General features: G+C 61.9%; 4 protein-coding genes across 4 annotated transcripts; 1 reads left to right on the forward strand and 3 right to left on the reverse strand.

The window, feature by feature from the left end:
• Positions 1-143: 143 nt before the first annotated feature.
• MNEG_8427 (putative DNA repair protein RAD51) lies at positions 144-1,133 on the forward strand (the record flags this gene model as incomplete). The annotated part of the gene is made up of 4 exons (XM_014043097.1): positions 144-164; positions 224-316; positions 517-705; positions 936-1,133. 4 exons carry the CDS (start codon positions 144-146, stop codon positions 1,131-1,133), a joined length of 501 nt encoding a protein of 166 aa, XP_013898551.1.
• Positions 1,134-2,057: 924 nt separating this feature from the next.
• MNEG_8428 (hypothetical protein) lies at positions 2,058-4,675 on the reverse strand (the record flags this gene model as incomplete). Its single annotated transcript, XM_014043098.1, has 7 exons — positions 2,058-2,209; positions 2,503-2,665; positions 2,929-2,991; positions 3,281-3,370; positions 3,805-3,895; positions 4,245-4,420; positions 4,541-4,675. The coding sequence occupies 7 exons, from the start codon at positions 4,673-4,675 to the stop codon at positions 2,058-2,060; spliced, it is 870 nt and encodes a 289-aa protein (XP_013898552.1).
• A 3,157-nt stretch (positions 4,676-7,832) lies between these two features.
• Positions 7,833-8,876, reverse strand: MNEG_8429 (hypothetical protein; the record flags this gene model as incomplete). The annotated part of the gene is made up of 3 exons (XM_014043099.1): positions 7,833-8,042; positions 8,249-8,368; positions 8,592-8,876. The coding sequence occupies 3 exons, from the start codon at positions 8,874-8,876 to the stop codon at positions 7,833-7,835; spliced, it is 615 nt and encodes a 204-aa protein (XP_013898553.1).
• Positions 8,877-12,030: 3,154 nt separating this feature from the next.
• Positions 12,031-12,825, reverse strand: MNEG_8430 (hypothetical protein; the record flags this gene model as incomplete). Its single annotated transcript, XM_014043100.1, has 2 exons — positions 12,031-12,477; positions 12,778-12,825. 2 exons carry the CDS (start codon positions 12,823-12,825, stop codon positions 12,031-12,033), a joined length of 495 nt encoding a protein of 164 aa, XP_013898554.1.
• Positions 12,826-12,953: the final 128 nt, after the last annotated feature.

Genomic DNA, 12,953 nt, shown 5'->3' on the forward strand with positions numbered 1-12,953 from the left:
GGGGGGGTGGGGGTAGGCGAGGGCTCGGCTGAGACCTCCCTGCAGCCAGGCGGGGTCAGGCTGTGCAGTGAGGGAGGAGGGCAGCTCTGATGTGGATGGAGTGACTGTCAGATCGCGTGTTGGGGTTGTGGTCGCAGCGGTGGATGGTTCCCCGAGGCCTAGACGTGAGCATCTGCGCTGCGAATCCACGGCTGCCCCCCCCCCCGCCCGTCCGCGCTGGCAGCTGGTGGAGCGGGGCGAGACGGTGGGGCGCCAGGCTGTGGCTCTGAAGGCTCTGGCGGAGCGCCACCGCATCCCCATCGTCGTCACAAACCAGGTGACGAAGGATTGAAGAAGATGGAGAGCTGTGCTCCGGTGGGGCGCACGACGTCGCTGCGGCATCGCTGGGCGACAGCATGCCGCGTGATTCTCTTGGCGTGGGGTGTCTCTCACGCTTTGTCTGCCTGGGCTGGGGCGGTGCCGTGCCAGGGGCATATGGTCTAAAAATCTAAGCACCATGTCGACCGGCCGGCTCAGGTGACCTCGAGGCCGACGGGCCCGGCAGTCCATGCCTTCCAGGGCGCGGGCGCGCCGCCCACCGCGGCGGCGAGTGCCGGCGGCGGCGGCGACGAGGGCCACCTGGCGGCGGCGCTCGGCACCAAGTGGGCGCACAGCGTCAACGTGCGGCTGGTGCTGGAGCGGCAGGGCAACCAGCGGTTTATCAAGGTGAGTGCGACTGCAAGGGCAAGGGGGCTGCGTACTTTCCCGCAAGCCTGGGACCTGGCGCCAGGTCCAAGCGGGTCAGCAACGGTGTTGGTGCTCGAGCACAGGAGGGCAGGCGCCGTCGGAGGAAACTTGGTTGCAGCTACAGTAGCCTGTTGCGTTGGGGGTGCCGGCGCCCGTTTGTTGTCGTGATCGACCGCGCCGGGTGGCGCTTGAAAATCGCTCTCCTGCAGATTGCCAAGTCGCCGCTGAGCCCCAACGTCGCGTTCGAGTACGCCGTCACAGCAGCAGGAGTCCAGCAGGTCGGCAGCGGGCCCGTCGCCCCGCAGGCCGGCGGGGGCGCGCAGGTGGCGGGCAGCGCGATGGCCATGCCGATCCTGAACCAGCAGCCGCCAGAGGTCGCCGACTGGGGGGATGGGGGAGGATGGTAGCGACCGGGAGTGCGAGTGATTGAAAATCCAGGCGAGGCAGGCTGCTGGTGGTTGCCTGTTGTAACTCCTGGTCGCTCGTCCACAGTCATTGCGGTTTGCCCTCTGACGCATTGCCCCTGCCCATGAGCCAAATGAGCGTGATGAAGCCGGCCCAAAGCTGTGAGCTCGCGCAAGCCGCATGGTCATGCCTTTTTGGGATGCACTCTGCCAGGGGCAGCCCTGGCAGCGCACCCACGCCGCACACAAGGCAGCGCAGCCAACGTCCGTGGCCGCCCCTGCGTGCACAGTCTGTGTGTTGCCAGGCCAGGCAGCACCCCTTTTGCTGTTATGCAAATCTTGTCTTAAACTTTCAACACTCTTTTGCATGTACAAGCAAAAGGCTTGGCAGAGTCTTGGTGCACAGCACTGAACTGTTATCGATGGGGGCCAAGAAGCAGCCAATTTTACACAGTAAGGGGCCTGCCTGAAGTTTGGTTGACTGTGTCGACTGCTCTTAATCTGACCAGGCGCAACACAGGGCAGATGGATTACGTTGTGTACTGCAGGTGCGGCCATGTTTCATGTATGGACTCACCAGCCTGTGCGCAAGCCACAGGCTATGTGCGTGCAAGGATGCACCGGCGTTCCCGGTGACCACAGGCCTGTTGCGCCGCAGAAAACACTTCGCGGCCGCCACGTTGGCCGGTGCAGCACGCGGCAGGCTGGCTGCCGCTGGTGACACCCACGTGTTCGCATGTGAGGAGACAGCGCTGCCATCCTGCATGATCACAAGCTTTGCAAACAGAAATTTCAAACTGCCAAAGGAATAGAATTAACATGTGCACACAATGTACCCTCAAACGCGCTGCACAACAGCGTGTGCCGGCCACAAATGAGCAATCAATCAAGGCCAGTGTGGCTGGCCCAGGGCCTGGGCTGCAGCCACTAGCTGCCGTTCTGCTCATCCTCGTCAGCGCCGCCCTCGTCACCCCCATCGTCATCATAAGTGCAGTCCACGACCATCACGGGCTGCTGGCCATAGGCCTTGACAAAATCTGCAGCCGACAGCCCCAGCTTCAGGTCCACTTCACCGCCACCTGTGGTGGGCGAGTTTAGGTTGTGGTGGGGGATTCAGACCCAGCCGTTCTTTGCACGGTTGTGTGTGTATGTTGCAGGTGTCAAGCAAGGATAGTGCAGGAAGTGGTGCCGAGCCACGTGCAAAGTGAGGGTAGCTACGGCACGACCAAGGGCAGAGGCATGTTGGTGCCAAACACGGAGGTTGACTGTCGAGGTCATAAGGCACCCCTGGACCACCAACGTGTGATTAGCTGCAAATATGACATGCTTGGATGGCACGATAGGATGCAGTGCGACAAGACGTCATTCTCACCCATGAAGAAGAAATCTGGGACCAGCTGCGTGATGCGGTGGCTGATGATGATGGGCAGGGGGGTGGCCAGGCCCACGGGGCTGACGCCGTTGTGGCCGAACCCGCTGAGGGAGTCTGACACCTCCTCGGGTGCCAGCCGCATGTTGAACCATTTCTTGCCGACCTGGGAACGGCCAGGCAATCGGGGGACGCGCGCGCGCCGTCACGGCCAGCAGGCTTTTGGCCGTGGGAGGGCTGGGTTGGCAGGGCCACGCGCGGGCGGTGTCCGGCGGCTGTCGTGGGTGCGCCGAGGGGGATACAAGGGAGGCCCCACCTGCACGAAATCGAAGATGGCTGGTGCGTGCTGCTGACTGCAGACAGTGTGGTAGCCCAAAGCAACGACCCAACACATATGCCACGTATGCAGCTGCCGCCAGCTGGCCGCACCTTCCCGCCGTTGAGCTTGTGGAGGTGGGCGCAGAGCTTCTCGTTGTTGAAGCGCGCCTTGTACTGCGGAGGCAGGTCGCAAACATGTGATGGGGCCGACCGATTTCTTGCAAAGCAGGAGTTTCGCTGGGTGTGATGCTGGGGGGTGGTGTGGGCCTGCAAGCGCAGGCGACGGGTCCTAGCTGCCCAAAGGACCTCTGGGGTAGCGCAAGGTGTGTCGGCTGCACAGCGGCCGCGTGCAGACTTGCACATGCACCACACACTCAGGCATATTTGACTGTCTAAGCCCATGTTGGTCTCATCCCAGTCCAGAGGCCAGCCTTTCTGACCAGTCGACAGTCCGCGCCCCCACCTGGACTATGACCACGTAGTATTTGCTGTTGTTGGGGTCCTCCCAGCCCTTGACAGAGGGGTGGGCTCGCGTGTTCTCCATCACGATGCTCTGCAGGCAAAGGGGGTGGGGTGCCGACGCCTGAGAATGCAGTCATCATGGATCAAACGTCAAGGCTGGCCATGGAAACGATGAGCTTGACCCACGCTTTTGAGCCGGGCATGAAAAACGGCCTTGCGGGGCCAAGGAAGCGCGCTCTTCCCGGGGCGCGGCCAGCGGCAAGGCCGGACGCAACTGGACACGGCTGCACGACCTACGGGTGGCTGGCCCATTGCGCAGACCAACATGCTGCACGCATGGGCATGCCCCGGCGCATGGGCATGCCCCGGCGCACGGGCATCCCCCGGCGCTAGGCGTGCCCCGGCGCACGGGCATCCCCCGGCGCATGGGCATCCCCCGGCGCACGGGCGTGCCCCGGCGTCGGGCGGTGCGGAGCTCAGGGAGCTCAGGGCAGGCGGCCGGCGACGCGCTATCCCAAAGCGCACCTTGCACAGGTGGTAGACTGTGTGGGCTTCAAGGACCTCCCGCCGCCAAGCCAGGGGGCGCTCGTAGTAATCGCTCGGCACGCGCACAAACCTGCACGCATCGACATGCCCGGGGTCCAGAGGTGGGGGCGGCAGACACGGGGATGCGTGCTGGGGTGGGCGTGGCGACATGGGCAGCGCGGCAATGATCTGGTCTGTTTTGAAACAGAAACCGCGCGGGCGGGCAACGCCATGAGGTGGCGGCCACCAGCCGTTGCCGCCTTCATGCACACCTCCACGCGGATGCCAACGCACAATTTGATTGTTGCTGAAAAAATTTGGGGGCTCCAGCGCGGCCGCAGCGCCCTCATCAACAGAAGCAGCGAGTGGCCGCAGCGTTGCGTTGCGGAGCGAAAAGCGAAACGCCGGCTCGCCTGAAATCCGGTACGCGCCGTTCAAACAGCTCCCGCGCCAGCCGGTGCTGCACGGGGCTGTCGTCGCCAGCCAGGGCCGCGTCCAGCGCCGCGCGGCTGCGAGCCTCGGGATCGAGGCCGGCTTGGGGCGCGGGCGCCGCCGCCGAAGGTGCAGGTGCGGCAGGCGCAGCGGGCGCGGCCGCAGAGGCCTTGAGCGTTGTACCCTGGTGTGTGGGCGTGCAGCAAAACTGAATCAAGAAGGGCGTCGAGGCAGGCACTTTCAAAGGATATTCTCATTCATAAACGCCGCCAATAAGCCGTCTTTGTAAGCATAGGCTGCACACCTGCTCTGCCGCTGTGATGCGTTCCTCCAGGGCGGCAAGTCGCACAGCGACAGCGGCAGCGCGCTCGGCGGCGCCGATGCGCGTGTGCAGTGCCTCCAGGCGCCTTGCAAGCGCGGAGATTTTTTCTTCTGTCATGGCGATGTCTCACAGGCACTGCCTCGCGCTTGGGCTCGCACACTTTTACACGGCAGGCCAGTGATCTGTTGATCTGGCTGTTTCTTATTCATGCGTTCGCTGCATCGACATGCAAGACCAATACAAGGCGTATATTGGGTGCCCGCTGTTCCAAATGCGTGCAATTGGAGGGCGGCCGCCGACGAGAGCAACCAGGATGAAACCGCCACCTGGTCGCCGCCTGTCACCTCAGAGACGTATGGTTCTATGTCCCACATGCTCTATTGCTCTCAAGCCGCATAGGATCTTGTCCAGTCCCAGTACAACTCACAGGAGCGGCATGCAGGTCACCAGTGATCCCCTTGCTGCCCAATCCATTGCCAGTCAATGACAGGAAGATCCTAACACTGTGGAGCACAGCGTTTTGTGCAGCTGAGAACGATTACAAAGTTGTGAGGACATTTATGAAGGTTGAACCATGCAGTACGCAACGAATTGAGCAGGGATTGCCAGCAGCGGTAGGGGCGACTGCCAGCAAGGCAACACACAGGGGCAGATTTCGCTCTCCAGCGCTGGGATGGGAGGAACGCCCTTGACTGTGACAAGCTAAGCAGCATCAGACAACGAAATGCTCAAATTCTACAAATGTGAGTTGATTTGTGTACAACACCATCACTGCATTCTGGCATGCTGGATGGGCACATGCACTCCGACCAGCAGGCTGCGTACTACAAGGCCATTCTTTAACAGCTGATTCACCACAGTCTGGACAAATAGAGGGCAAACTGTGCAACCAATCCAATGAACTGGATCAATGGAACGCACCCTGTCACCTGTCCGGGTCCAGTGACAGCGTCGCCGGGCAGGCGTCTCACCCTCTTGCATCGTATGTTCCAATGCAGGAGTTGGCGGCAGCCAACGAGAAGCTGCCGCAACTGTCTCCCACACATTGCAGGAAGCTGCCAGCCGAGTGCGCATGGCTTGGCTGAGGGTGCCAGACGCCGCTGCAGCCGCCCTCACACAGCGGCAGCTGTTGCTGTGTTTGCTGCTTGCGGGCATTCCCCGCCTGCCGCGGCCCGACGGCAACAGTGCAGCTTGCCGCATCGTCCTCGTCTATGTTGCTGTTGCTGCCATCTGCCGCGATTTCGAAAACACAGTCGGGTTGGCTGTCGGTCCTCAGGCCAAACAGGAGCCTGTCCCGGCAGCTCCAGGCGAAACCACGGCCTGCATCCACCACCCCGGCGCCAAAGGGCGACAGCGGCGCGGAGGGTGCGTCGCCTGTTGCGACCTCCAAATTACCGCCGTGGCCGGGGCTGGGCTGTAGGGAGCCGCGCTCCTCAGTGCTGAGGCCAAACCTGAACCCGATAAGTGCCGGCGGAAGTGGCGGGGGCTGCGCAGGGGCCCCAGCAGGCTGTGGCGACGGCGATGGCGGCGCGCTGGGCGGCAGCGCAGGGCGCCCGGCCCCAGCCAGGCGCGCCAGGGCTCGACGCAAGGGGCCGGGGTGCTGCAGCTCTACAGCAGTGGATTCCTTGACCTTGGTGTGGCTCAGCGCCGCGGCTGTGTGGTCTACTGCACCACTATGGAGCTTGCTGCCGTTGAGCGCCGTGCCGCCTGGCTGCTGCTGCTGCTGCTGCTGCTGCTGCTGCTGCTGCTGCTGCTGCTGCTGCTGCTGCTGCTGCTGCTGCTGCTGCTGCTGCTGCTGCTGCTGCTGCTGCTGCTGCTGCTGCTGCCACCAGTGCTGGTGCTGGTGCTGGTGCCCATTCCGCCGCTTCAGTTCCAGCATTCGCTTCAACGGCCCCGCCTGCGCCAGCTCGGCACAGGCGCCTTGCCCAGCTGCACAGAGGGCCAACGCAAGCGGCTGCAGCGGTGGACCGGCAGACGCCGCAGACATTCTCGTATCCATGCACACGAGGCCACTGCCACCCCCGCGTGCGCATGCACCCTGCCTCGCCACCCGTGGCTCTGGACTGCCCCCGCTGCAGCTGCTGGTGGGCCTGTTGCTTCTTATCGGCGCAGGCAAAGTGTTCAGAGCCTCTCCTGGCTCCACCCTACTTGACGACGCCTCCAGGCCGCCAGACCAGCCGCTTTGCACACCAAGTCGCGGCTCGCACGACACGGGCGCCTCACGCGCCCGCCAAGGCCCGTCGGCTGCTGCTGAGCAGTCGCTGCTGACGCCGCAGGGAGTAGGCACAGCTTCCTGGCCCCGTCCGCCGAGGAACGGACACAATCCCTGCTCAGTGCCTGTGAGCGCATTGATATGCCTCAGCTGCTGTGCCCAATGGTCTGGGAGACTACCAGCGTTGCCGCTGCTGCTGTCCCAGTGGCTCTCATGCCTGCTGCTGTGGCTGTCGGCCAAAGGCTCGCTACTGCTGATGCTGCTGCTGTGTGTCAGTGACTGCGCGGGGAGCTGCTGTTGCAACACACGCCGCCGCTGCTGCGCGTTAAAGCGCTGCACGTGCTGCTGCACATAAGGCATCTTGAAGACCTTAGGAAATGGGTTGCGCCGCGGCCATCGCAAATAATCAATTATGCTGTGTATGCCCTGACAACTGCAGGTGCCAGCTGGCAGACGCCCGACAGGGCGTGACATGCGCGCTCAGTGTGGTGCCAACAGTGCCGCCTACACGGCGCAGCCGAGTGATTGGGAAGTACGCAGTAGTCGTGCTGCACAAGCACAGGCGCGTGTCCCGCAAGAAAACCCAATTTGTGCCAGTATTTTTTCAACTCAAAACCAAAATGTCAACTTGCAATCCCCACCCTTGACCAACCCGTCTCACATCTTGCAGGGACGGCCGATGCTTGGGGTCCCGCGTCAGGAGCCTCGTGATGAGCTCACCCAGGCCCCTGCTGAAGCGGCCCTGAGGAAGGTGCGGCAGCTCCCCACGCACAATCTTGTACACCTTTGTGGGCCACGAGTTATCATTTTTGATGCTTTCAAGGTTTTCAATTTCCTTGTTGATTGTGCATGATTGTGCATGATCCAGGCTGTGCGTGCAGCTGTGCAAGTTTGATCAGCCTTCCTACTCCCTGGTTGAGCGGCTTGTGATGTAAGCATCGTCGATTGCGTTGCCAAGCGGTGGGAGGGTAGCATAGCTGCAATGGTAGAAATCCCGCAGGCACGTATTTGATGGCGCGCGTTGCCAGCGGGTGTAGTGGTGGCCGGGCGCGATCAGGCGGATTACTCCTGCGGCGCGACAGGGCGCCTCACCAGCGAAAGAAAGCAGTCCGCTGAGAAGGCGCTCTTGAGCGTTGCCATCTCATACAGCACGCAGCCCAGGGACCAGATGTCGCTCTTGAAGGTGTAGGGGCGGCTGGTGCACACCTCTGGCGCCATCACCAGGGGCGTGCCCACCATGGTTGTGGCGTAGCTTTCCGCCTGCTGCAGCACCTGCACGTGGGTGGTGTGCAGGGAAAAGAAGCATGCAGGGATGGGGAGGGAGGTGTCAGTGGCAGCAGGCCAGCTGGGTAGCTGGGCTGCAGGGTAACGACTGCGCATCCTAAGGGGCACGTGAAAGAACGCGTGCCAGCCGTAAAAGTCAAGTACGTTGTTGGTTGATTAGGTTTAGGTTTGAGGGGGAACATCATGCCGCAGACCTTGCTGATGCCAAAGTCCGCCAGCATGACGGCGCCCTCCTCAGCCAGCAGGATGTTTTGAGTCTTGAGGTCCCGGTGGAGGATGCGGCGGCTGTGGATGTACTGCAGTGCTCCTGCCACCTGGAGGCGATAGGCAATGGGCGCCGGCTCACATGCGACAAGCGCAGGGCAACCCTGCATGGTTGTTTCCCTCGAAAACGCATGCGCGCATCCACCAAGCATGCACTTGTTCCCACGACTCGAGATGTCTACACGCAACAGGTGTCAGGCACTGTGATTCTTTTGAATTAGGCCCTGAAAGTGCCGGTCAACGACAATCATGACAATAAAACCACTTGCTCACCTGCAAGAAAAGGTCCATGACCTCACTCTCTTGAAAATATGTGGGCGGCGGCGCTGCGCTGCCACCACCATGGGCCGCTGCACCATCCCCACCAGAAGCGGCGTTGTGGCTGCTGCCGTCTAAGTGCCCCTGGTGGCGCCCACGCACTGCATTAGCAGCACGCCGCCGGATTTCGGCGGCGAGGTCGCCACCGGCGCAGAATGATGTAACGATGCACAGAGTGCCATCAGCTGGGTCCATGAAGCTCTCCTGTTGTGAGTTCAGCTCGGGCGGTTGCCTTGCCATCTTGACTGTGCATTGCTGTGATAAAATGCAGCAGCGCATCCACTTTGGCGGCAATTGCTGGCACGCTTCAAGCATTTCAATCCATTACACACCTTGTAATGGATGATGTTTGGATGGTCCAGGGAGGAGAGCAGCTGCAGTGGCGAGTGGTGAGTCAGGCAAAATGCAGAGCAAGAGTTATCACACTAGTCAAGCTGGAAAAAAAGTGACCAAAGCAAAGAGCCCAGGGCGCCAGGCTGCCTTGTGACGCGAATGACACTTGCTCATATTGCTTGCCAATGTTACGGTTTCCCACAAGACCCCACACACAACCACCTTGGCCTCCATCAGAGCCGTGTTGTTGCCATCCTGTGGAGCGGTGCGGTGATGCCGGTGTGGTCAGGCTCTGGGCTGGTACAGCGACGCATGCTTTACCTGTAATCAAGCGTCAACGAGCACCTCCCAGATGCTCCCCTTCCAAGTTAATGGGTGGCCTACCTGTGCTGCCGCCACCGCAATCTTCTTGAGGCAGCACACACGGCCGTCAGCCAGGCACCTGGCCTTGTACACGACACCAAATGAGCCCTGACTGCGGGCGTGATGTGCCACAGCAGCGCCAAGTTTCAGTTGGTGCAGCAAAGGCTCTGAGGTTGCCAGCTCCAGCTGTATGGGCACAATCCTTGCGCTGAGCACAGCTGCTGTGCGGATTTCACAGAAATGCAGCGTTGGCTGGCCCGCCGTGAGAGCCGGTTTAATCTGTGCCATGCTAAAGAAATGAAACTCAGCTTACCCAACACACTCCAGCAGCTCATACTTTTCCATCATGAACGTGTCGCACGCCCTATTGTGTTCTCTCTGGAACGTGTCGCACTATCGCACAGGCAGGGCACGCCTCTACAGCGCGTTCCGTCCGCACGAACCATGCCCTCAGCTTGGATTCATATTGAAATAAGATAATAAACTCGTTGAGGATGAGAGACCGACGCCGGCGACCCAAGCCACGCCCGTACAGTTATGGCGAAACCGTCTGATAGCGGGGAAACCGTCAAGCACAGCGCATTCCCGCACAAAAAAAGACCGGTTGATCAATTTCAAAATTGAATCCTGCAATACCGGTAGCTGAGCAACACGGGAACGCGGCCAAGTTGACGCCCGTCCGTCCAGCTTTGCTTGCATGCTATTGCACGCTGATACGCTGTCAAGTGCGTGGTTTCTGCCAGAAAAACCAGGCAAATAGTGAAGTGACACACGCATCTGATTGCGGCACTCGACACACACAGCGGATCAGCCAACAGGAAGGTGCTGGTGTTGTCGTGCGCAGCAGAGTCTGGTGGTTCTGCCCAGTACCAGCCACGCCTGAAGCCCTCTGTAGTCCAGGTCAGCAGTCAAGATAATCATACCCGAGCTTGCCTGTCACGTTTGACGGATTGCAGCAGTGAGACTTACAGAAAACCTTGAAAGTGTCACATCGCGCGACAGGGTGCACGGCCTGCTGTTGCAATCAATGGTACGGGGCTGCTGCAGCCGGTGCCAGGGAATGTCCCTGCACACCTGCCAACACCCACGCGTGCGAATTTGAGCGGCTTGCCCGACGGAGCTGGGGCCCCGCCGGCCTTGCCAGGCGCTCCGCCCCACAGCCTAAGGCCTTGCAGGCTCAACTTGGGCATGGCCACGGGCGCACCAAGCCACGGCCCCGCAGTCCGCCTGTGGTGGCTTCACCCGGCCCTTGCAGTAAGGCGAAGTGCAGTGATGCGCGCATGAGAAAAAACGCGGAGGTACGGATTGGACCCAGGCAAGCACAGTGTGTGCACCAGCCAGCCTTGCGCCTGGCAGGTTGTCCAGGGCGAAGGGGCCCAGTCCGAGCCGCCCCAGGCCCCGCCGGCCCCGGGGCGGGCGTCGGCTGCCGCAGGCGCAACCCAACGCGGCGGCAGCAAAAGGGCAGAGCGGATGCGTGCCTTCGCAAGCAGTGTCCGTCGCCAGAAGGCCCCCATGCACCCCTTCGTTGCGGGTGGGGGTGGGGGGGCGTCATGGGGTGGGGTTAAATACGCTTTGATGTGTCTTTCGGGAGCTGCGGTGCGGGGTCGCGTGGGGCTTCGGGCGGCGTTGCAAAAAGCGGGCTCGCGGGGCGTGCCCAGGGACCCGGGTCCAGTCGGCGGCCGGGGCAGAAGAGCCCTAGTGTTGGCAAAAAACGGAAAACGCGTGTGTGGGAGGCGCATGGGTGTTGTGAGAATATATGCAGATTTTCAATGGGCACTGCCTAACCTGATTGCGCCTGGCAGATCATATGACCAAAAGGCGGTCGAGGAGGCCCAAATTGAGGCACAGGGGAAAGAAAGCAAAGCACTGCAGCCGCGGCTCAAACCCGTCGCGACACAGGAGCAGGGGCTGGCCCCAGTTGGCTGCACAGCCGAAGGCTGCGGCTCGCGGCAGTGCTGCCGCACGCGCGGCGGTCTTGGTCGCAGGCACACAATGGCCGCTCAGCACCCAAAAAACAGGGAGCAAGCTAGCGCTGCAGTCCGAGGAGCTAGCGCCGCAATCCAAGGTGTGAGCTTCCACCGCGCGAACTGTGTCGGCTCAGTGGGTTGGCACAAACTCAGAGACAAAGAAAAACGAACACCGCCTCGTCGCCCCGAAACATGACCTCGAACCGACCGAACGCTAACACCACGAAGACCAAGAATGACAACGACTCTGACGGGGTGTCGACAACACCTGCCCACGCCTGTCATTTGTTTATGTGCTGTGGCGCGGTGTTGTACAGTCCAAGGCGCCGCCACCAGCACCGAAACCAAACCGCACAAGTGCCTCGCTCATGCCGCATGCGCGCGTGCACTCACACCTGCTCCTAATCGTGAGCGCGACGCGGCAGCAGCGCCTCCGGCCGCGTACAGATCAAAAAGTGAGGCAGCGGCTGCTTGATCTCAGGGCCTCGTAAACTGACAAACCTATGGCCGAAGCGGGCCCCACAACACGTCCGGCGATGCGCGCAGGGGCGCCGCGGCACTCTGGCCGACCCCCAAAGCGCAACGCAGCGAGATCAACGCCCGCGACATGCGTCCGAGGTTCCGCGGGCACGTTGTGCAGTCACTGGTCTGAGACCATACCAACGTCACTTGTTTGAAACCAGACCAGACGCGCGCTCAGACCCAACAGCTGGCCGCCAGGTAGCACGTCTTCACGCTGCCGGGTTGCCGCCGCCCCCGCTGCCGCCGCCGCCCCCGCCACCCCCGCGCGCGCCGCCGCCGCCGCCGCCGCCGCCCCCGCCGCCTACGTGCTGCCTCGGCCGCACGTTGGGCCCTACGGGAAAGGGCTCCTGCTCCCCCGCGTGCTGGCCGTCCGTCACGAAGAGCACCGGCCTGCACCGCTTGTCCTCGTGCATCAGGCTCGAGTTCTGAAAGTGCGAGATCAGCGCCGCGCGGCCCTGGATGCGCGCGTAGCTGATCTGGCAGACCTTCTCACTGTTGAACTTCTCCCAGCGGCGGTTGTCGAAGCGCTCGACGAGGGGCAGGATGGAGCGGGGCTGGATCATGTTGATGAAGGCGTAGCCGACGTTGCACTTGTTCTTGAAGTCTATGGGCAGGTAGAAAAAGTCAAAGGTGCCGCGCAGGGACTCCTCGATGGTCTGGGAGGAGGAGGGCGGGGAGGGGGCGGGGGTGAGGGCACTCGACAGCAATTAAGGTGTGCATACGTGTGTGTGTACGTGAGTGTGCGCGTGCGCGCGCATGTGTGTGTGTGTGTGTGTTTTTGTGTGTGGGGGGGGGACACACGCAAGGGTGCGAGCCCACAGACGGGTGCGCACGTGCCAGTGTGATGAGTGTTGGGTGAGGAGCTGCAACCCAGGCCGAGAGCATGGGTGTTCACCGCTGAAACAAGGGCGGCCATCTGTGCTGGCGCCGTCACAAAAACCCGAGGCGGCCCGCACCTGCAGCAGCATCTTCTGGGTGTACTTGTTGGGGATGTTCTTGATCATCAGCGTCGTCCGCCTGTCCTCGCCGCTCAGGATCCGCTCAGAGTCCAGTGAAAACAGCTTCTCCTGCGCCCGCTTGCGCTCCGCCTCCGCAGACGGGTCTGCTGCGCGCCTGCTCAGCCGCCCGCCGC

The sequence above is a fragment of the Monoraphidium neglectum genome (assembly GCF_000611645.1).
Source record: "Monoraphidium neglectum strain SAG 48.87 unplaced genomic scaffold scaffold01601, whole genome shotgun sequence".
In the NCBI taxonomy this organism is placed as follows: Eukaryota; Viridiplantae; Chlorophyta; class Chlorophyceae; order Sphaeropleales; family Selenastraceae; genus Monoraphidium; species Monoraphidium neglectum.